Source organism: Thunnus thynnus, chromosome 5, assembly GCF_963924715.1.
Source record: "Thunnus thynnus chromosome 5, fThuThy2.1, whole genome shotgun sequence".
NCBI lineage: Eukaryota > Metazoa > Chordata > Actinopteri > Scombriformes > Scombridae > Thunnus > Thunnus thynnus.
In genome coordinates, this window is record NC_089521.1 from 16,820,572 (window position 1) to 16,845,029 (window position 24,458).

At 40.3% G+C, this 24,458-nt stretch overlaps 2 protein-coding genes across 3 annotated transcripts; both read left to right on the forward strand.

Annotated features, from left to right (window-relative positions):
* Nucleotides 1-1,484: 1,484 nt before the first annotated feature.
* Nucleotides 1,485-18,909, forward strand: fam107b (family with sequence similarity 107 member B). 2 transcript variants are annotated; one of them, XM_067589600.1, is made up of 4 exons: nt 1,485-1,684; nt 14,500-14,671; nt 17,642-17,798; nt 17,906-18,909. In XM_067589600.1, the coding sequence occupies exons 2-4, from the start codon at nt 14,544-14,546 to the stop codon at nt 18,023-18,025; spliced, it is 405 nt and encodes a 134-aa protein (XP_067445701.1). In that variant the 5' UTR covers nt 1,485-1,684; nt 14,500-14,543; the 3' UTR covers nt 18,026-18,909. The 2 variants fall into 2 exon arrangements, with proteins under 2 accessions (XP_067445701.1, XP_067445700.1); XM_067589599.1 differs by lacking the exon at nt 1,485-1,684 and adding an exon at nt 13,375-13,541.
* Nucleotides 18,910-21,126: 2,217 nt separating this feature from the next.
* Nucleotides 21,127-24,448, forward strand: LOC137182960 (glycine cleavage system H protein, mitochondrial-like). The gene is made up of 5 exons (XM_067589598.1): nt 21,127-21,316; nt 21,543-21,625; nt 21,741-21,804; nt 22,497-22,628; nt 23,873-24,448. The coding sequence occupies exons 1-5, from the start codon at nt 21,166-21,168 to the stop codon at nt 23,968-23,970; spliced, it is 528 nt and encodes a 175-aa protein (XP_067445699.1). The 5' UTR covers nt 21,127-21,165; the 3' UTR covers nt 23,971-24,448.
* The last annotated feature ends 10 nt before the right edge of the window (nt 24,449-24,458 follow it).

Here is a 24,458-nt window from a genome sequence, read left to right on the forward strand (position 1 = left end):
TAATTAAAGTGAAGAATGGTCAGACCGATCTGTTGTAATCAAAGTGATGAAAGATCAAATGATCTTCCTTAGAAAATGCTGTGAACACCCCACTTAAGAAAAAAAAGGACACCACTTAACCCTTTAATAAGCAGCAGCCTGCTGCTGGGCCAGTCATTAAAAACTCATTCTGTGAAGCCAATCATTGTTCAAGCTCACAAATTTAATTTCAAAGCATCTGGAATATGTCCATTCCATAGCATATTGCAGTAAGAAATTATAAAATCTGAGTGTCACATAAACATAATATAGCTTCAATGAAGCTGAATGAATGTTGAAACTAGCTGTTAATGAATACATATACTTACATACATTAAAGCTACTTAAAGCAGCATTAATAGATTGTTTTGATCACTTGGAGGGAGTGCAACAAGTTTTAAAAACAACACTGACATTACATAGATGATTGATAGATGTTGTGGTGAACATGATCGCAGACAGTTGCAGATATAGAGCAACATTAGTATTCATTTGGAGTTGCATTTGTGTCCACCTGACAACTATATTCTCTCTCCTTTCAGCTGTTTTGGTCTTCATCAACTCCTGAGGGAAATACCTGGCTCTTTAGCTGCTAAATGGTCCACTATGTTCACCAGCTAGATGCTAATTCTGTCTGCCCCTTAGGTGCAAGAGAGGCAGTGATGGCTGAGTTTGGCTGCTTTGGTTTCAGGGTCCCGGTGTGCATGCTGACTCACTGTCACACTGTTATGGCTTTTCTGGGGCATTTGAACTGAATGAACACCTGTGCTTTTCCTACTATGAAAAGTGAAAAGTGAAAAGTCAAAATGTCTGCTGTGGAAAAGTCCTATCAGAAAATTTTCACAGATAACATCTGCCTGCCCCTGCAGGAAATGTCACTTGAGAGTAGCAACACTGATCCAAAATAATGAGCTGAAAGATGCTCACTGATAACTCTCTGTAGGTTTGCCACTACCAAGGACTCCTTTCAACTTCACACTTAATTTGATCCATTGTTAATTAAAAAAAAATATTGATTAGTGCAGTTTTAAGGGACAGAAATGGGGAAAAACTGTATGTCAAGTGGTTAAAAAACTAATGTTAGAACATAATTCAGCTATTGCAGGTACAAAGAAATCATAAAATCGCTTTGAATTGTAAAATCGCTTTGAAAAAATGGAAACATATAAACATGTAAAGTACAATTGACCTACTAATATGTTACTTATACAGTACAGCAAGCACAATATAAGTCTCTTTTAAAATGAATAAACGAATAAACCTGATGCCTCGTAAGCAAATATGGATACCTACACTCTTGTGTTGTGTGTGCGTGTGTTTGTGGGTGTGCGCGCGCGCACTCCAACCACCCCGCCCTGAGCTCGAGGAGTCCCCACTCTTCCACTTCAGAGAGAGCAGATGAAGAAAGAGGAGGAGGAGGAGCCCTTATGCGTGACGTCAGACCACCCCTCCCACCCAGCTTACATTTACATTTTCTATGGGTCCTGACTGAGTGCATGTGTGTGTGCTGGAGCTATTGAACAGTTTCCAAAAGCAGCGGCGAAGCAGAGACACACCTCAACCCGAAGAAGTGATCCGGAGACGCACTGATGTGGCCTGAACCACTTTGTCCTTCTAAATATTAAACAACTTGAGTTGGACAAGTAGCGTCGGAGTCGACTTTGAGGTAGGTGTACATGTGTGTGTCTGTATGTGTGTGTGTGTGTGTGTATGTGTGTCTGGAGCTCGTGTGTTTTTCGTGAGCTTGTTTCATGAGCGCACTAACAAAAGCGGCACGTTCTAACTGTCTGTCTTCCCCAGTCGACAGAAGCAGCAGGTTTGGGTTTATATAAAATGAAAAGGAAAGTGACGAGGAAAAGAAAGACAGAGGAGAGAGAGGGGATGAGATTGCAAATCACAAACTCTTGTTTCATTGTCTCCTTTTGTTGCAGCGCATGACTGTAGCCGACGGGACAGTCAAGAACAAACACGTTGAGGTTGTTGTACAGCATGTGCAGACTACAGTTTCATTCACTTTGGAGCACACTGACACTATTCATGGCAGTTCATACTTTGCACTTTGGGAGGATAATATAAGAAGAAAAAAATCTTTGTGTTATTTTTTCTCTTGTGTGTCTGCGAGTAGGCTACTTTAGAGAGGATGTTATATGCCATGCTCACATAGGATATTACAGCTGGCAATATATATACCACCATACTAACATATATTATAGAATAAATCTTGTTTAAAATGTAAATCTAGTGTATTTATATAGCCCAAAAGCATGTATTTGTCTCAGAGTAATTTCCAATCTGTTCAACATGAGACTTACTGCATGTGTTCCTATATAATAGGATGTTATTGAATGTTCTTCAATTTTTTGTGAGACAAACACCCCAAGATGAGAGCATATTTAATAGATGAGCTGTAGCTGAATTCATCATGTGTGAGTAAGACTGTGTATGTGTGTAATAGCACAGCAATGACTACTGCTCCTGTGTCAAAGCACATGGCTTCAGAGCTGACACACTGGCCTGTCCTGTCATCAGGCAGATGGACCAACTGCTAAGTGATGATGGGAGCAGAGTGTTATTTTTTCTAATGTGGCAACAGGTTTGCAAGTCTCCGAATCAATGATGGATTTTTTTTTTAGTTTAGGCTGTGTCAAGAAGCCTTGCTGTCAAACTTTAACAGAATGTTACGCAAACAGGGCCAAACCCAGCTCTTAAAGTGTGTGTTTGCTGGGTGGAGGCAGAATAGCAGCCTGGCATATACAAATGGGCGGCTTTTAACATGTGATGTAGTTTAATTCTCTATCATCAGATGTGTTTTAGGGAGAGGAGAAGTGATAAAAGCAGGTGGTATGAATATACTGTCTAGGTGCAGAGCTTGCAAGAGTGCGAGTGGATGTGTGTGTATGTGCAGGGAGGGGAAAGTTCTTGCACATGTGTTAGTCATTTGGAGGGGAGTTTGCTAAACGATTTACATCTGTTTTCTGATCTTTGAACCCCCTCCTTCCCCTCTCTTTTTCTCTCTCTCTCTCCTGTTTCCCCAACTCTGTCTCTCTTGCTGTCTTCTGTTTCCCGTAAGGGCTGATGCTGTCACTGTGTGCGTGTGTCTGTATGTGTGTGTGTGTGTGTGTGTGTGTGTGTTACAACTGGAATGCTCCCTGCACCATTATTATTGCACTCAAAGGAATTTAAATATGTGAATGAAATGTCTGAGTTTCCATTCTATAATGGCATGTGTCCATTAGTGGTTCTGGTGCGTTTCTCAAATGTATCATTATAGAATGTGAGTCCATGTCAAGGACTCCATCTGACCTCAAGAATATCAAGGTATTTGGGTCAGGAATGGGTGTGAGTGTGTGTGTGTGTGTGTCCATGAGGGTTAACTGGCAACCACATGTGTGTTGACAGTATTATCTCCAACAGTCCTGCTGGTCTGTCTGTGGGCACAAAATCTTCATTACTCAGCAGAATGCACTGATCCTTAAGACCTACGCCGCACGAGACAGTGTGTTCCTGTGTGTGAGTTTCATGATGTGGCTCAGACTTCTTGTTCACTAGCAGTGAAAGACTGCCTTGTAGCACATGTTTTTTAAAGTCTTTTCCCCTGTAAAGAGCCATGTAAACATAGAGCGAGTCTTCAGTGGGTCTCTGTGCTGTTTGAGAGTGGAGTACTCGATGTCTTACCAAACACATACTCACTCGGCCCAATTCCGGTCTGCTAGGAGACTTTTGATGAATATATAATTATGAGCCTGGGGCTTGGTGTTGTTTGAAATTTGATGATATTAGTGTCACTATGAAACCTGAGTATAGTTGCCGATACCTAAACATGACTTTTTTTCATACCTTACTTTGGGAAATAAACTTTTTTTTCTTCTAAAACCTCTTTTTTTGTTTATCAAAACTTGCCAAACTTCTCGAAAACAGTAATGCTTAATGTTTTCTTTAACACAAGGAGCCATATGAGATCTAGGTTGACTGGTTATGGTTGTGACTCAAATCAGCAAAAATCTGATCAAAGAATACGTTAACAAAATCCAGGGATTCTCGCAGTGTGTCAGCACCTGAAGCAAAGAGCCACCTTTGCTAACATAATAAAGACTAAATACACTTTCATGAAATAAGATATAAACCATCAGGGGAAAAGAGCAGGGATACCGTTTCACACTGCAAATGTTATATATTTATTGAGTGGGGCTATTGTTTATGCTGTCATCTGCTACCTAAATTGATCATGAGACAAGATATTTTAGGATTCTGGTGGTTTACCACCTCGGCAGAACAGTTTCCTGAGAGGAAACCCAGAAAACCTGATGAATAATCTGATTTGTACTTCACTTCTTCTCTATACCCAGTGCTACACATTTGAGTTGGTACTACAGTCCTTTATGATAGTCCTTTTGTGTTTATCTGGCCGTTACTTATCAGATCTAGCTAATATGGTCAAGCATTAATTCCTAGACAGACAGTAAATGCAGCAAATCTGTTCTTTTGTTTATCTGTTTTCTAACACTGTTTTGGACAGTTTTTTTTAACAGACACTGTGTGCCTTAATGGCCCTCTCCATGTAGGCTGAATGACATATTATGATGCAATGCAAACATAAAACATGCAATCACAGAATCCTACAACAGGACAAAGGAGCTGTTTACACTGTGCTGTGGTTTTGTTGCCATGGTTTTAGATTATGATGTCACAATTCAGGTATTGAGTTTCCCGATAGAGAGCTGGTGTGGGATGGATGGAGGGGGTTGGTAGTTCATATGAGAGTCAGACGTGCAGAGGCTTGACTTTTATTTGAGTTTGCACAGGACTTGATGTTGATGTACTCATAAAAAAGATAAGATAAACACGCATAGCGAGGAATAAAACCAACACACACGCACACAAACCTACAGAGACTCTGCTTCTCAAAGAATCCCATCGATTTTCCTGATGTTATGCAGGAGCTTGAATCACAATAAAGCACCATTACTGTGCTGGCCACTTTGCGTATTCGTGGAGGACGGATGGATGACACACACGCGCACACGCATGCACACAGACTCTAAATGCCTCCCTCCTTACGGCTTGTTAGGTTGAAGTATAGAGAGATTGGGAGTCTGAGCTGCACCAATTGGATTAAGCTCTTTGTAAGTCAGTATCAAGATATATGATCCTGTCTTATTACAAACACAATCAGGAACAAACACCCATGAAAGAACAGAGCCACCTCTCTCTGTTGCAGCCTGAAGCAAACTGGGTTTTTAGAATATATACACCAATACTGGCTTTGGAAAGTTTCGTCAGACAATGAAATGACATGATTGCATACTGTCCCATCTAAAAATATGCATGTACATACCATATAGTTTGTGCCATGTGAAGCATACAGCAGAGAACCACAGAGAACAAAGACTCTTCATTTGGCCTGTTTTTGAACACCTGGTTACTTTGTTATCCGTATGTGTGTGTGTGTGCTCACATGCATGCGTGCTCTGCTTTCATTCCTGTGTGTCTGCCTTGCCTAACTGTAGATTTTCTGGTTGCCCAAGGTAACAGTTGTTATTGGGTTTTCTCTGCTAGCATGTAAACAAAGGAGAACCTCCCAAATCCTCCCCGGTGTGCCCCCCAGCCAATCAAAATTGAGCACCCAGCTGGGATCAGCCAGTAGACGATGAGGAGGGGCGTGACTCCGCTCCATAAGGGGAAAAACAGCAGTGAAGCACAAAGCTTTGAATCTGGAACAGGAGCAGACAGCAAGGCCATAACAAAGACTTTTCCTTTATGAACAAATGGTACTTCACACTGCTGAGCCAGACTAAACGGCTGCAGTTTTTTTACTATATGGCATTTATACCACTAAAGAGAAAGATATTGGAGCTGCATTTAAAAGGGTGATGTGTGTATTATATGTGTTTACATCTCAGTGAGGAAGAGCCACATGAAACGTGCATGTGCTCTGTCTATAATTTGTCCTTTTAGGGTGTGTCTATATAGCAAATCAGTTTGGATTCTGTGCATGTGTTGTAACCTCAGTCTGCCTCAGCCCACCTGTTCTCATCTGGTCCATACATATACATACAGGACCATGTGTCAGTGTCAGCTGTGAGAGAGTATAGACCAGCCTTTTGTATTTGACTGACAGGTGTGTACCCCCCCTCGCCAATTATTCAGGACATGTGTTCAGAATTTGGTCTGAGTAAGCACTTTGATTTTAACCTTTTATAGAAAAGTGCACATAGCGTGCATCCCCATGTCTCTGTCACTCAAAGATGTGTGTTTGAATATATGTTTAGATCCCCGGCTGTGTGTGTGTGTGTGTGTGTGTGTGTGTGTGTGTGTGTGTGTGTGTGTGTGTGTGTGTGTAAGTGAGTGTGCCCCTACATGTAGACGTTGTTATTTGCCTGAAGCGATAATCACTTTGCAGGTTCATCACATTCCCTCAGCGTGACTCAAAGTGGTGTCTGTGCCTTTTCAATCCATCCCATTCATTCTGTAATCTGCCTCACCCCGGGGCTCACAGCGCTTGTCGATAGGACTGTGCAGGATGGGACACCGCATGAAATAACTTCAGTCTGTGCTGAGTACAAACTTACACGCATGTTTCAGTTCAAAGAGAGGGATCACAGTTAAACATTACCAATTTGTGATAATAAGAGTAACATCATCTTAACAATAAAAACAGCTGACAGATCTGGATACTTGCTCGTATTGAAATCGAATCTTAAAAGCCAGATATGGATGTGGTCAAGTTTGCATTATAATTTGACAAGACCAGATACAGCCTCTGTGGTTATCTAAGAGCTCCAGGACACGGAGAGGGATGGAAAGTAACACAGAATGAAAAACTACAGCCACAAGAGTTAATTATTTTGAAGCCAAAATCACAAATAAAACCCCCCAAATTTCATTTACATTGTACATATAACTGTTACCAAAGATGTGATGTTTCTTTTTAAACTGAGAACAAGAATTCTATTGTGCAGAATATAGAGAAGCAGAACTGATAAGGTTCCACTTTTTGGCTACTTTTTGAGTCCCAGTTACAATGTCCAGTGTACAACACACAAAAGCCTTTGTATGATGAGACAGTATAAACTTCCATTTTTCAATTTTTCAACATCAGGTGACATTTAATGCTTTGGTTTCAGAATTGCTTAAAGGGGACATATGCTTTTTGTGATTTCCTGTTATTTTTATACTGGTATGATGTTGGATGTCTATGTTAAACATGGTCAAAGTTCTAAATCTTAAGGTGAACGTATGTAAAATGCTGCCTGTCAGTCAAAAGGGACTTACAGCCTGCCCCAAACTCTTAATGTTACCTCTAATTCTTCATCGGATGACGTCCGATTGTTCGCACATGCCCACAACCGGCTGTCAGTTCTGTAGACTTTGTTGCTAAGATTGTTCCACGTGTTGTTTGTGTTGTTGCATATTTTGGAAAGGATTCGGGCCCAAACATGTGCAGATATATTTGAGAAGTTTCCATTTTGAGTAAAAGACAAGAAAAATAAGTGAAATCCTACTACTACTGTTTGTTTCCGTAGCCTCTGGACCAACCTGAAGTCAGCCGAGACGCAACTCCCAGAAGCTGACCAATCAGAAAAGAGCGGGCTCATAGAGTGGCTCAGACAGGACTGTAAATCATGCAAAGATATTCCATTAGTAGTATTCCCCAGAATTTGAATATAGACCTGGAAACATCCATGATACATCCCCTAAATGCTAACAGTCCTTTGGTCGCAGAAAAAAAGGTTATTGATATTACTCAACCTGCAAGTGAGGACAAAGATAATAGATGTTTTTACAGAAGGCATTGGATGGCCATTGGGTCTATATGTATGTTAGAAGGAGAGAGTCACAGTCATATAGATGCTTTTGTATAAACTACTACTCCTAGTTGGCAGGCGTAATAATGAGTTTGGGTTTACTTTTCATCATGACAGTCTATAGGGCGGCCTAGTACTCCCTTAATGACATAAGTGTTTTAAAGGCGTTCACATCCACACTCTGTAGCTAAAGCCTAACAACTCATGCCTCCCTCGTATGAGATATACAAAGTGTGACATTATCCTTTTCTTGAGTTGGTGCATGGGTGCGCATCTGTGTTTTTATGAACCCTAAAACCCTGATTGTAAATTCCCATACCCCTGCGTCTCCCTAGTGACATCATCGTACTGTGGGAGCGGAGGGCGGTGTTTTTGGAGGTCAGATCATGATGAGGCCCCAGAATTCCCTCGCTCCTCTTCTCTTGCTGCTCCAGACCCCCACTCCAACGCAGGAAATACAAAACAGATATCCCCAAACTCCCCAGCACACAGTTTTGTAGAACCATTTTCTCTCACTTTCTCATCCCATAACTCAGTATGTTGTAACTAACCGCCATGAACGTCGGGCGCTTTTATAGTCTAAATATATTTAGATAACCACTCCAACATCATTATTTGCCACTCATCCTCTCATCTTCTACTATTAGTGATTATAAAGTGTGTTTAAACTCATGCCGTTGCAATGGCAAGAGTGGACTTGTGTTGTGTATAGACAGAAACATGTTTGTGCTTCTGAGTACTTCATGTTGTGCATGTTCTGCTTCTTTCCTCAGGCAGACCAGTTTTTCCTGACGGGAGCAGGAGAGTCATTTGTACTCATCGTTTTGCTTACAGATGTACATGCAGCGCTAGACTGCAAACAAATACTTTGACTATGTGGGCGGTTTGTTTTTTTGTTTGTTTTTTTTTAGTCTCTGCTGACTTTGAATGTGTTTGTGTGTACAAGTGATGGAACAATATGTTATTCTATTGTTTGAATCTGTGGTCTGGAATTGTGCACATGTACGTCACTCTGCTTCCCACCATGATTTATGTGCCGTCATGGGGGAGGCTTGTAAATGAGCATGTGCGTACACAGGGCCTGTACGGGAAATGAGCTCATTGTCACTAGTGGGCCCCCAAGTGTCTGCTTCTCCCTCACTTTTTCTGTCACTTTCACTCTCTCTTTTTCACACACACACACACACTCCGGTTCACCCCCCCTTCCCCCATCCCCCTACAGCTGTCAGCTAAAAGCCCATCTATCTGTGTGTTTTAATTAGGGCCTCTCCTATTTATGGCTCAATGGCCGCTTCATTAACAGAGAGGCTAGGAGACAAATACCCGGATCTGTCCGGCTTGTAAGGGTGTGTGTGTGTGTGTGTGTGTGTGTGTGTGTGTGTGTGAGAGAGAGAGAGAGGGAGAGAGAGAGAGAAAGAATGGGGTGTGGGGGTTGCTTTAGGGGTATTGATGACGTAATTTCCCCTGAGGGATGGACCTCCCATCTGTGAGTGGAATAGACAGGATCTGGCCAAAAATGAGAGATGGGGGAGAGTGAACAAGAGGTTGTATGTGGGACAAGGAGGGGATATTGGAGCAATAAAGCGGTTGGTAAATTAAGCTTCAAGAAAACATGTTCTTCAGTTTGTCATGAAATTATACAGTGAGTCTGATTCAAAGCCAGCTGATCTTGTTTTTTCTTCAGAATATGTCAAATTCACACTTTTTGTTAAGCTTCTTTTGGTACGTCTGCTTCCCAAAACCGCAGCTAATATCAAGAAAATACACAAAAGCCAAAATCAATTTCATATCTATTGTTTTTAAGCTGCTTATTCACCAGAAAGAACCAACCAATAAGTAAAAAGGAAAATGAACACACGTCAGCTATTTCAAAAGTCGAGAAAAAGTCTTTTTTTTTCATGTAAAATGTGTCTAAGATCAGCATATATCAAAACCGGATGGTAAAAAGCTGATTAATCCTTTTTTTTGTAAATCTGACCCCTGTACACCTTTCTGCTGGATACTGTGGAAAACAAACCCTGGCTCCTTGATGACTGGGTGGGCGTGGTCAGCTGTGTGTTCACAAACCAGTGACACTTGACAGACCAACGTCACCCTGTGCAGAGCTCTGGATGGTCTGCACTGTTTGTATCTGTATCCTGGAGAAGGATGAGGAGCGTGGGGGGGTGGGGGGGGGGGGGGGGGTCACATGATGAAGCAAATCACCAGCTGCTCGCCTTTCCTTCATTTCTCTCTTTCAAGGCAGCAGCAGGAAGAGGACCACTGTTGACTCTTGAATAACCAAACCATATCATTAGTCAGCATTTGGATCTCTCTGTCTTTCCTTTTTTTTTTTCTTTTTTAACCTATTTTTGCTCTGATTCCAAGATAAAGTTATCGACCTCTTTCTTTCTTCTTTCTCTTGTATGTCAGAAACAATTCACCTTTTGTCATTGTCATTTCTTTCTTGTAGTATTCACAGTATTGTTTGTCTGCAATGAAACAAAAAAGAAAGCACTCATAATGGCCAATTTAGCCTCTCTTCCCCATCCCTCTTCATTAGTTTTTCTGCCCATCTGTGCTCTTCTCTCTAGGGTTAAACCAGGAAGATTGCATTTCATGTATAGATTTTTTTTATAGATGGAACACATAAAGACATATTTTTGTGTTTTTGAGGATTGTATTTCAGTTGTTGAAAGTCTCATCAGTGTTGCCCATCGGAGGCCCTGAGGCAATAGTCAGTTGGCATTCAGCTATTTCCCGTTCTGAGTGCTGTGTCACTGAATGAAGTGTGGGTGATGGCAGGTCTCCATGACGACCGAGGGGAAATGACAGTTGAGGGGGAAATTGAGAAATGAGTCTGTATTTGAATGCAAGTCCGTGTGCGTGTTTGCTCTTAATTAGCAGAGCTGGGCACGGTGATGCAATCATTTGGCACATTGCAGGCACTCTTGTCCAGGATCAGTCATTCTATCAGCGCTAATTCAACTGGCCACCATAGGTGCACTTTGACACATACACACACACACACACACACACACACACACACAGACGAGTGCAAACATGTTTGCTGAAGACATTCATTCACTTTCTTTATCTTCTTTCACTCAAAATCTGCCACACAGACATTTTCTTTTAACTTTTATACAATGATAAAAGTCTGTGTGAGCATGTTATGAGTGGTATATTATTGAAAACGTATGTGTAGAGTTCCAGCCTCTGCATGGTTGTAACTCTCACTGCACTAGTTTTTATGGTTCTTGATTGATTGGATATTTCCTGTAGCTAGCTAGTTCAAAAATGTCACAATTCATTGTATGTAAGTTCAGTCATACGCAGGTCATGAGGATGACAAAGACAGGGTGAAGTAAACAGAGGAAAGCTGTCTTTGGCCAACTCCCTTTTCTTTTTTCCTAGACTCTCCTCTGACCCAGTTTTCCTCCTTTCTTTTTCCTCTGTTTTCACCAACTTTCCTCTCTTGTTATGCCTGAATGCGTGGAGGTTTTGAATCCTGTAAATATTGAGTCCTTTCTCCTGGACACATCTCAGAGACCTAGGTCTTTTGGAGGCTCATTACGTGTGTGCGTGCATGTGCGTGTGTGTGTGTGTGTGTGTGTGTGTGTGCGTTGTCTGTGCTGTTAGGGTGTGTTTCCAAAACCAATAAACAAACTGTTTTAATGGGATTCCTGGAACAGTGGGAAGTGTTTTTACAAAAACTGTATATGGTTATCCAGACACCAACATGCCTGCGGGGATGCTTACATAGTCCACGTTTTAGAACACGGAAGTGTTGAAAATGATTGTGCTACAGTAGCATACGCAATGCACAGTATGTTTTGAAGTGGCTGTTCATAACAGTATTTTGTATTCTGAAACACACAGATGGTAAAACACCTGCGGAAGGGAAAAGAAAGAGGATATTGTGGCATAACCATGAGTTAAATGCTGATTTTTATCTGAGCGACATTGGAACGTATTTACTTGGTTATCTTTATTGTTCTTCAGGTGTTGGACTTTAACTGATAATGCAACATGTTATCTATACATACTGTAGCTTTTAACTAGAAGGGACATTCAATAAAACTTGTAGCGCTACCAGTGATAAGGCAGAATTGAAGCAGGGCTCCAATTTGAGGTTGCAGGGTCCTTTTGAACTCCCTGTGTCACTTCCCCTCTCCCTTGGGGCACAGAGGAAGTAGGAGCAGATGTGTCGAGCTAACGGACACTTTGACAACACTGCCAGTCTTTAAGTTCTTCTACCCCCTACTACCGCCATTAACAAAAACCACCTTTGATGTACACAGCACGTGTGCGCACACACGTAGCCTCTGATTACAGCCACAAGCTGTTCTGCCCACCTCTACCGTCTCTCATGTTCAAACACTGTCAGAATGTCCCGGCGGTGTCACAGAAACGACTGTGACTGGTATGTTCCTAACAGCGTTATAGACTTTATTGACAACATTATGTAGCAGGCCTATATGAAGATACTAGTACATTTTGTCCTTGATTTTTTAAAAATCTGATCAAGGATTACTTCGTTTTCTTTCATAGGACCTCGTGATACTTATGATGATGGTTTTATATACATAGATTTAAAGATTTCTGTCAGCCACGCGAGTGAACGCAATTTTTAAAAGGTTACTAATCTGAGATTAGAAGGGATTACACACCACTATGACCATTTAAAAACCATTTCCAACTGGAAAAGCAGTATTTTCATTTGTCAACATGTTCCATTATACCCATTAAGCATTTTTATTATGTTGCAATTCTCTTTTTTTGTTCTGCAGTGAAAGCAACCACAAACCATGTTTATCGTAGGCTTCTTTGTTATGTAACTGACATGCTTTAGTTTCTATCATAGACTGTATGGTTTTTATGATGCAAGAATGTCGACCTCTAGTGGCGTCTTCAGCTCATTACATCAATACTCTGCATGCGTGTGTTTTGATTCGGAGGACACACTCCCCCCCACCCACCTTTTGTCTTCAGCACGTGCAGGGTAACACATCTTTAGTACAACCGCTGTTTGTGATTGGCCTGCTGAAGTTCCAAAATATCACTCCATGTTTCCTGTCTTTTTTCAGTCTGTCCTCATTAGTCACAGGCAGGGGATATTCGTAACTAGGCAACGCCTTAAAAATCACTGTGTTTGGAGGCATTTGAGAAGGCAGTTGTTTACAAATCTGAGTCATTCCTCAGCCTGCAGGAGAGGAAATGCGCATGATGTTGTTATCTAATATCGAAGTGAATAGACTCTGCTGATTTTGTAGTTTACTATTATTATACCCATTTACTGCTATTTTAAACTTCAGATAAGATTAAAAAAATCCTAACAACTGAGAATGTTCATTCACTCATTTATGAAGAAACTTGTCCAATAATATGGAAAATGTGCTTATAAGCTGTTCCTCGTCTAGAGATGTGCATTGAAAGTGAGTGGGAGGGGAGTAGGTGAGGGAGGGAGCAGAGAGAGAGTGATTGTGTGTGTGTGTGTGTGTGTGTATGTGTATGTGTGTTTGGGTGTGTGTGTGTGTGAGCGTAGCTATAAAGCAGACTTTGAACTCCAACCAGCTCAGTAGCAGACAGCTGTGCAGGACAAAGCACCTCTCCCGTGTGACATACTGATAAACAGGACAGCGGGCTTTAATAGCTTTCCCTGGAAAAAAAGATTTCAAACCAAAATAGCAGAGATGACGACAATGTTCAGATATCCCGTCTTTCCTCATCTGCAGGGTGAGTTAAGCAAACATGGAATTTTTGGGCATTTTTAACATTAGATAAAAAGTGTTTAGCTGTTTTACCCTTACATGGGCAATATATGGTTTATTTTTTATTTTTTTTTTTAAAGCATTTGTTGTCTCATTTCAGTTGGCTAGATCTTGAATTTTATCAGCTGATGTGTTTATTTAAAAAACTCTGATGTTTCATTCTTGAAAACAGAGCATGTGAGCCAATTTAAATGCGATTGTGTCATTGAGCAGACTGTAAAAACTGGAAACAGAAGCACTGAGCTGCCAGCAAAACTCCTTTACTGTAGTATTATTGCATGAACACTGCAATCTGGTATTGAGGTATTTGTCTAACTTGTTGTGAATCCCAGTTATTTCTCAGCTTTATGTGAAATACAGAATACTTTGATACTTTCTAATTACATACAATGGCCAAAGGCTGTGTGCTGATATCAGGGTATCATTGCTTTGTTTTTGAGGTCACGGACTACGGTGTGGATTGAAGTTAACCTTTAGGTTGCATAATTATCAGTAACTTCTGAAATATTTCCATAACCATGTGTCTGAAAGGTATTTAAGTGTGGTTATGCGCTGTCCTGATTCATCTCCTCATTTGGTTTTTACATCATCTGACAAGGGAATGAAATGTTCCTCCTCATGTAGTGTGAGAACAATTATGTAATTCCAGCGCCCCTCAAGACTCCCTCTATCAAAATAGAGACCATTCAAAAACTTTGAGCACATGCTAGAAGATGAAGCAGATGCTCATATTAGGGTTTGAAAGGAGTGTTATTTTAGACAAATAACACATCCCTCAAAATGTTTACCTGTGTAACACACTTTTTCACACAATTTCTGTCACCACAGAGACAAATACATGTCTTTGTTTTGTTGCATCCAGGCTCACGTCACACTGTAGTGGCTAAATTAAGATCTTTTTCGCTTCGTTTCTGTCTTCTTAGATCCGCGTGACCCTGGTCTGTCCGTGTCACCAGGGAGAAGTGTCATGGCGGAGCCAGACTATCTGGAGGGTGACTGTGATGAGCTCATCAAACCCAAGAAGCTGATCAACCCAGTCAAGAACTCCCGTAACCACCAGGACCTGCACCGAGAGCTGCTCATGAACCAGAAGAGGTCTGTCTCTTCTTCATGTCTTATCTGTTTCCATGTAAACACACCTCCTTAATACACAGCCAACTTTTAAGGAAGTGATTCTTATTTATAATTGGCTATCTGATGTTTCATCACACTTTATGGCAGATAAACAAAACCAGATCAATAAAGCAGCTGTTGGCATGTACTTCTTCACGTGCAGAACGTGACTGGACAGATAATGGTTTGTTTATTTATCGAGTAGTAAAATTCTTTGTTGTTTATGGCAATGACTATCACGTTTTTCCCAATTCAAAACATGTCAGACAAGGAAAAGCAGTGCAGATAGCAGTCACCAGGGCAAGGCTAATTTATTAGAATGGTAATGATAAACTTTATTTATATTGCCCTTATCAAAACAACTCAACACAGAGTGCTTTACAAACAAGAACGAGTAAAAGAAAGCAGAAAAAAAAAAACATCCAAAATCAGTCAACAAACAAAATAACACATAAAACAGTTAAAAGTAATGATAAGAATAATGGTTAAAGTAAGACATGAGAGTAACAGATAAAATAAAAACATAATTAAACAAAAGCCATATGGTATAAGTAAGTTTTGAGAGAGGATTTAAAAGAATGCAGTGAAAATTTAGTTTTACGTCTTCTTATGGAGGATGAGTTAATACAGTAATCCTGCTACTTTCTTGTAATTGGTCTGATAGTATCCATGCAGACTTGGCCAGTGTTCCTGCAGCGTGTCACTTTAGTTGACTTCAGTGATCCCCCCCCAGCAGCAGTATTATGTAAAGCTCAGCAAATAAAAATTTCATAGGAGCCATTATATAAAACCTCATGTGTGTCAAAAATTGGTTATATAAAGGTCACACAGATATACTGTACAGGATAAACCTGATCTGGCCGATGATATTAATACCACATCATAAAACAGGATTTCAGGCATTCTTTGGTCAGTGTGAGCAGCCGTGCAGCAGCGTCTGTGTACATGAATACACATGCACACTGGGGTCTGTGATCACGCTTTTTGACACTTAATGTTTGTATATTTTCTCACCAAACGGAGCGACATCCGCTTTGTGTCCAAGCTATTAATAGCAACATAAACACACACGCTGCTGACAGCTGTTACATCACAGCAGTGATGCTCTGTCTCAAACAAGTCAAAGAGTGAGGTGCTTTTGTACTGATGGAAACAGGGCATTAATGAGTGATGGGAAAGATGCCAATGAGGATAAGCAAGAAATGTAATAAAAACATCAAGGAAAAAAAAAAAAAAACAAGAGTTTTGCTGTCTTTGTTTCATTCCAGAAGCTGCAGCATATTATTTTTAGTTGTCTAGACAGGGAATGTTATGAGTTTAGTACCAGTAGAAGTCTGTAAGATAAATCTAGTGGGTTTAATAGTGGGATGAACTTGTTTTGATTGGGCTTTTTATCGTGTAGAAAGCTTCCCTGCATAGTGGATTAGTCACGGTGATCAGAGTGTGGAAGGGGGGGGGGGGGCTGGATGGATGCATAGATGGATGGATGACTGTATGAAGAGGGGAAAAAAAACGAGTTATGTAATCAAGATTACAAAACAGTCTCTGGCTGAGAGCCTTTCTCTGCCTTAGCTACCTTTTGCTGTGGTGACTTTTCCTCTGTGTTTGTGTGCCTGTGTGCACAGACACAGAGGAAAGGAATTTGAGAAATTCAGCCACCAAGACTGGTGGAGCGTTTGAGCAGATGGAGGTATTTGAACGCACATTCTTCCTAGTCTGCCAGAGGGTGTGCGCTTGTGGGAGGGGTCGCGGAAAGGAGGGTCTGTGATTATGTAAACATCCCCCCACAGAGGAGGGGAGAGTCGCGTAAAGTATCTTTAACAGCCTGTTTTATTCTTTGAAGTGACCTTGACCTCCTCTCTTTCTGAGCACAGCGCTTGAAAACAGCCTGACCCGATCACATCGTTGACCCTTTGCTCTGCCTCAAGCTCACTAAGTGCTTTCATAAGACCCTCACTATCAGGGAAACCAGGGCATTTAAACTGCAGCAGTGACTTTAGTTTAAGTAATAAATTTACTCCCACTGCTTCTTGGAACATTGTGGGCTTGGTTATGTAATCTTCAGGATTTAATAATGCATTTCATTAAGGCGTTGTTGTGCTAAACTGCAGTCAGGTGGGCACACTGTGTTTTTCTTTGAACAGCCTACGCAGATTCAGGCGAAAGGGAAATCACTAACCATGAGGAGAGTGAAGTAATCTGGTTCATATGGTTTTTAAAGGGCGAGGAGATTACATTTTTGATTTCAATTGGATGGTAACCTCTGTCCTTTTGCTCCTCCTGACTTTCTTTGTACTTTATTGTGCCTCCCTGATCCTTTGCAGGCTTTGCTGTTTATTGGCTCTTGCCTTTTCTAGCTGACTCTAACTCATTTCTGTTCCCCTCTGTCTTAAGTACTCCTCTCATCCTCAGCCCCCTTCCCTCTCTCTCGTAATTTAGAGGAGTTTGGAGTATTACATAACATTTGGTGTTTTGCTCCTCTTTGCAAGACACGCACACACTGTACCAAGATGTCCCTGTCCTCTTTTTTTTCTTTTTTCTTTTTCTTTTAAGTCATGGTTTATATGAGGAATTTGTTTGCAGATTGTTGAATGAATTCTGGAGCTTTTTTGGTACTTCCAAGAAAAAAAAAAAAAGCAGACCATGGTTTCATTCCACTTTTACCAAGGTCAACTCCAGTGCTGGTAACCATCTCGTACACAGATTTAAAATTGTGGAACAATCTGTGATTGGCTCAAAATCAAAACTTTCCTGAACACGATTGACATGTTTAATCCAGAACATCTAAGTCAGCATGCGTGTCAAACTAGAATGAGGTCATGTCATCATCTGTTAAGCATGCATGTGAATGCCAGTATTTCTCCATGTGGGGCTTTGAAGCATGTGTTGTCAGACGTTGTTCATTATGTTTTATTCTAGTAACATGCTGTTTCATTGATTAATTCTGTACAGGGGTCTGGCTCCTCAGAACAAACCGGAGCTCCAGAAGGTTCTGGAGAAGAGAAAGAGGGAGCAAGTCATCAAGGCTCAGAAGGAGGAGCAGGAGGCCCACAAAAAGAGGAGTGACCTGGAGATAGAGCTCATGAAAAGACAACAGAAACTAGAGCAGGTAAATGATTGAAAGAAAGTCTTATTCACCCCTGTGTTTGAACATTACCACACACAGATTATTACCTGTATAATGTGTTAACTTTTCCAATGTTCGTATTCTTGCAGCTGGAGCTGGAGCAACAGAAAATCGAGGAGGAACAGGAGAACACCCCTGAATTTGTGAAGATGAAGAGCAACCTGCGCAGGACCAAGCAGGAGGCTGACGGGGAGGAACGAACCACCTAAAAACCAGCAGGGGTGTCTGGGTCTGGCTGACTGTGCGCGTGTCTGTGGGCACAGAGACGTCAGGAGTGTGTGTACAAGAGAGAGTGTGTGTTGTGTCTGTGGTACACGGTGGTGACCTGACCATGGTCCGAGATGAACTTCCTGGCTTTCCCGACCTAGCTGTTCCTTCCTGCAGTGAGGAGAGAGACTTTACAGACTAAAGACCCCCTCTGTCTGCCTGCCACGGACCGCCAGTAGTCACCTCTGCTCCTCACACCCATCCAGCAGCACACAGCACCCCCTGCAGGAGTGACCTATCACAGACATGTTACATGTTACCCGCCTTTCGAAAAGGGCAAGAAAGCTTCCAATGAGCTCTGATGGAGAAACAACCAAACACACACACACAGGAGTTTTCATCCCCTCTGTTTTCACTCCTCTCTCCACAGCAAGCTGTCATTTCTCTTTACTGTTATCGGTGTTGTTATCGTTGTTGGGTTTTTTTTGTTTTTTTTGTTATCATCTTCAGAATCAAATAAGGAAAAGTGGACACTGGATGGACTCTTGAAGCTGTGTAATATAAAAGCCAAACTAATGTGCTTTTGTTATTTATGTTTGTAGCTTTTAGCCCAGGTATAGGGAGGACACTTTTAGTCATTTATGTATTTTAGTTCGTTTTACAGCATAGTTTATGAAGCCAGAACAGGACAAAGGGAGTGTATGGTTGTGTGAAACACTCAAGTTTGCTTTATTTTTATTATTTTTAAAATTCTAAACATGCCATTTCCTCAGCTAATGCAATTTTGAGCAATAGTAGAACTCCCAGGCATGAGAGTGACCTATTCTTTATATATTCTGTTGTTTTGTATTAATAAAAGTGTTACTTAATAAATAATTTAAGTTTTTGTTAGGTTGGTCATTGAGAATAAGGCTTGGGGCCTGTCTGATCAGTCTTTGTTTGCTTTAATTAACAAAGGATTTGGTAAAAACTGGGGAGTATTATTGAAAGTCTATACATGTGAGACACCTGTCATAAAAGAATTGATTTTGTAGTTCTATACTCATGGCTCCCAAAACATCTCTCTGGAATTTCCTGGCTCCAGTATTTTGTCTTTATTTACAATGGAGCCTCATGTGCAGACAGAAAATTTAAATGGTTCATTACCTGCAAAACAATTTAACTAATGCAAGAAGCTGTCATCACGCTGGTGCAAATTCCAAAATGGTTGCAGGATGTGAAAAAACTGGGATGTGATTACTTTGGCTGTCTTAGTGATTATTTAAGCATCACATACAATAATATTACGGGTCAAAAACTCTGGATTGTGGGTCTTTAAGAAATAACGTTATTGTTCTCATGGGAAGAGGCGGATTTAAAACAACATAACCCTGGTTCCTCCAGATACCGAATCTTCTTTAAAATAAACATTATTTTAACACATCACATTTATTTTTCTTTATTTTGTTTGCCGCTGGACTCAGGAGTTGTTATCCATCAAATAGTCTTTATTTTCTAAATGGAATGTGATGCATAAATAATAGCAAAGCACTCAGCCTTTTAAACAGTCATCACTTTGATAAGCTCAGCTTATTTAGTCTTGAACTAATGTTGATTTTGCTCGCCAGAAATACATCTAGACATAGAGAAGTATTTGGAACATAAAAAGCAGGTTAAAGTCTTGTTAAAAAGAAAACATGAAGTTGTGGTTTTGACAGGTAAAGCATAGCACCATACCGTAATAGCAATTAGTAGCAGTTCAGAAAGAGCTCAGGAGGGCATGGCAAGATAGTTGCAGTAAGCAAAAACGGAAAAAAAACCAATATGATATAATATGGAGCTGTTTAAATAAACTTATATTCAGGCACTGTGAAATATCCCAGGTGGGTGATTAGTTAAATGGGCATTTAAGGTTTAAAACCTTTAGCTAAAAATACTTGTACCACTGTGTGTATCTGAAATGTCCCACTTTGGAAAATACAGTGGAAACACATTGAATAACCCAGTACCACAGTCTCACAATCTTCTTGAAGTTCAGGTCAACAGATGCAGGTTACAGGTTAAGTTCCTAAATTGTGAAAAGTTAATGGGAAAAAATGGTAAAATGTGTGCTTTTTCTAGGGAGGAGGGGTGGGGACAGGACATTAGAGAAATAAATAATTACAGCCAGAACAATATTATGTTTTGAGGCCATATTTCCTTTTCATTAACAGAAACACATTTAAAAAAAAGCAATGAATGCAGATTATTCAGTAGAGGGCACAAGGGGTGACTGAATGGTTTGATGATTAAAATGATGTGATTCACACGTCATGTCACCAGATCTCAACCTAGTTAAACATCTAGGCTATGGGAGATTTTGGACTGACTGTTAAACAACCCTCTCCAATCATCAAAACAACAGATAAGGGAATATCATATGGAATAAATGGTATTTTGTGATGTTTTCCCTTTAATTACCAGTAATTGCCACCAACCTGTAGTTCCTTAAAAGTTACCTGTAATCATCCCAAGTTTCTTTGTGTTGATTGTTTTTTAAACATTAAGTACATCAGGAAAGAGTTTTAAGGATTCAAGCATTCAAGAAGGATTCAAGGATCATTTATTTGCCAAGTATAGAAATACAAAGAATTCGACTTGGTTCAGCTTTCAAAACACACAAAGACATTTATATTCAATAAATAATCTAACAAACATATAATAACATAACATAGAAAATGTTACACTGGGTAGGTTCAATAAAAAAAATCTAACAAATAAATAAATAAATAAATAAAAATCTAACAAATAACATAAAACATAGTTAACATAGTAAAGCACTGTTATGATAACACTGTTGTGCTGGGTGTGTGGGTGTGGTTGTGGGGGTAAAGTGGCAGATGCAGGGGCAGATAGAAGCAGGTCTGCAGGCTGAGGGGGGAGTTAGGCTTAGAATTTAATGAGTTTTATGGCGCAGGGGACAACGTTTTAGGAATGAGATCTGTCAGATCCAAATATCTATTTTAATCTGGCTCAAAATAAGATCCACAAAATGACAGGCATAAATATTTTTGTTACAATCACTTTTTTCTTGACCACTCTGAGGCAGTAAAGAGTCACTGATGCCTCCACGAATATCCACGAAGAAGAAGAGGACCCACGCTCTCATCAATAAGCGACAAACATGGCCGTCTGTGGGCTGTTCCGCTCGCTGTCTTCTAACTTTTCTACAGTTTTGCCTTTACTTACTCGGTCGGCACCGCTTTCTCCGTTGCGACTGGCACCAGCGCCTTATTTTCGAAGAACATTAGCCTCCTCCAGCCGGGTTTCAGCAGGTATATCCCCCCTTGCCAGCGTGTTTTTGTGTTGCATGTTAGCTAAGATTTCCGGTGGCTAGTCAACGTTAGAGGGTAACATTAGCTAGATAAAAGGACACGGAGTGTTGACGACGCTGCTTCATGTTTCTACTCTCTGTTTTACTGACCGGGGAATAAAATATACTTGAAACTCTTCTACTGGGAGGCTCTTTGTGTTCTGAGTCTGTTATATGTTATCTTGCAGCACTTAAATTCACAGACAAGCACGAATGGATTCGAGTAGAAGACGATGGAGTCGGGACTGTCGGCATCAGCAAGTTTGCACAAGTACGTTTCTTGAACCTGCACAGACACTTACACACACACGCATGTACACGCACAAGCACACGCAAAAGAATATGTGTTTGCTACTTCCTTTGACCTTGCTTTCTGACACTTGCAGGAAGCTCTGGGAGATGTGGTTTACTGTGGACTGCCAGAGGTGGGAACACAGCTGGCTCAGCAAGGTACAGTGTGAAGAGCAAATATGAAAGAAATTATAAGAGAGGAAGTCTGTCTTGAAACAAGGTGCCCATATTACAGCAGCTAACAATGAGGTAAAAAAGGTAAAAGAAACAATGCAATTAAAAGCTAAATTACTTAGTTGTATATAATATAGCCTTTAATTGCATTGTTTCTTTTACCTTTTTTACCTCATTGTTGGCTGCTGTAAAACTTAAATTTTCCTTTGGGATTAATAAAGTATTGCTCTATTTGAACACTGAAAGAGGTTTTCCTCACTGTAATCATTCCTCCTGTTCATACTGACTGTTAAAAGATCAAATTTCAATGTAAGTGGTGCACATGTTTTTCTGAATAAATTATTCTGCACTTTCAGCATTTTGAAGAAAGACCAACACACATTTCCCCTCAGACACAGTCATAATGCGAAACAATTGCTCAGCTATTTCCATTCATAGTAAAATGCATTTGGTTGAAAAATCCATTTAATTTTATTCAAGGGGCATGGTGATATCCCAACCACATGTGCATTAGCAAGGCTGTTACCCTTGCTAAGAGCCTTGTCAACAGGTTTTTAATCATTTCTTTCTGAAAATCATCAAAAGCACACCTCAGCAATATTTGCCTTGTTTCTTTGTATTTGTCATATTTCTGACTTTGATTTAAATGCACTTGTTTCTAACCTCTATTGCTACAGATGAGTTTGGAGCTCTGGAAAGTGTAAAGGCTGCCAGTGAGCTCTATTCCCCTTTGACTGGAGAAGTGGTGGAGGTTAATACGCTTCTGGCAGACAACCCTGGTCTGGTCAACAAATCCTGCTACAAAGATGGTAAGCACACCCATAAAAATACATAGTACACACAGTCCGCATGAATAATTTGGTTATTTCGAGAGGGCAATGGAAAGTGAAAGAAGTAAACAATACGATGGGTTTATGTGAGAGTTTGAACAGAAGTGGGCTTGCATAGGAATGCTCACTCAGCATTAAGTACAGTTCTCCATATTGTGTGTTGTTGTCAATAGATGAATATTAATGCTGAAAGTTGTAAGATAATAAAAACTATACACTATATTAACGAGCCTCTGGAGTCTTAAGATCATATGTACAGTCTGTACAATGACACTGGTCTTTGTTTACTGTCTTAAACTTTCTTACTGCAGTCATCTTGTGATCTAGCTTGGCTTATATGTTTCTTACTAAACCCAAAACATTACAGATACATTATTTGCCAGTACTTGCTCTAAAGGATTTGATATGATATTGACTGAAAAATAAATATATACATCGGTATACCATATAAACAGAGTTTCCTCCACCTGTTTGTGGTGTTTTAAATCTTAGTAGTTCTCAGTAATGAGCTGTGTTTATAGTAAACTGCATCTGAGCTACATTATTTTTCAGACAGTAGATGGCAGTAGTGCAACTTAACATGGAAGCCACTGTATAATTATTAATTATGAATTAATCAAAGGATTAAGGGTTTTGTATAATTAAAAGTAATATCTTGTACTGTAAGTGTGTGCCATCTTAACCTGCATGTTTTAGCCCATAGTCTATCACATGCACTTTACATTACTGCAAGCCATTTTCAGAGGCATACCAGTGTTTAACATTTATTTGTTTTTTGTTTTTTTACCTTCCAGACAGCCACTGGTTTCCTTTTCATTTCCAAATATGAAAATCCACTTGTAGATAGATAATCCATCACACTAAACAACATTTAATTTTGCTGTCAGAATGACATTACCATTGCATGGAGATGCACTGCAGACCTTTCTAATCAGTTTCCACTCATAACAGCTTTACTGTGCATTGATAATGTAAGTTTGACAACAATAAAGGCAAGCACAAGGTTAACTCTGATAGATGTCCTAAATGAAGCTGGTTTAAAATCTCTACATGTTCATACTATAATGAAAAAAGGAAGCCAAATGCTACCAGGAAAGTATTTTGGAAAATGGCGTCAGTGATGTTAAAAATATGTGACTTGTGGTAAAAGGGATAAGCATGCAAACACACAGGTGTGGTCCTTGGCTCCCAGCTTAATCTAACTTTTAACCTATTCAATATAGGTTGGCTGATGAAGATGACCATCGCCAACCCTGCTGAGCTTGAGGCTCTGATGGATGAGGCAGCGTACGAGAGATACATCCGCTCCATTGAGGACTAACCTAATACTTTTTAATAAGTGCTATGCTCCCTCTCTCCTTTTCAAACACTACTGGTAAGCAGATGCATAAGATGTGTCTGTGTCAAGGTACCATGCTACACTTTGCATCCACCAATGGAGCTCCAGAGCTCCGTATTGCTGGCCTGTCAGTGTTGTAGAGCTGTGAACGTTAGGAATCCTTTATCTACTGTAAAAGACTGACTGTAGGGGACCTGTCAATCTGCATCAACTAAACATCCAATGTTGAGTTCTTGCAGCCTCAAGCCCCAAAACACAAGAGACTAAGACTCACAGTCAATAGAACAGTTTCCCATTATTTCAGTCAAATGGAAACTGTTCTAGGATACTGTTAGACTTTTAAAAAAGCACTTTGGTCTTTATGGTCTTATTAATAATGTTGGTCTGTACTGCATGTATGACGGCTACACTGTGGTCATGGGACCTGTAGAATAGAGAATAAACATCCTGACACATTGTATTTTCTTTGT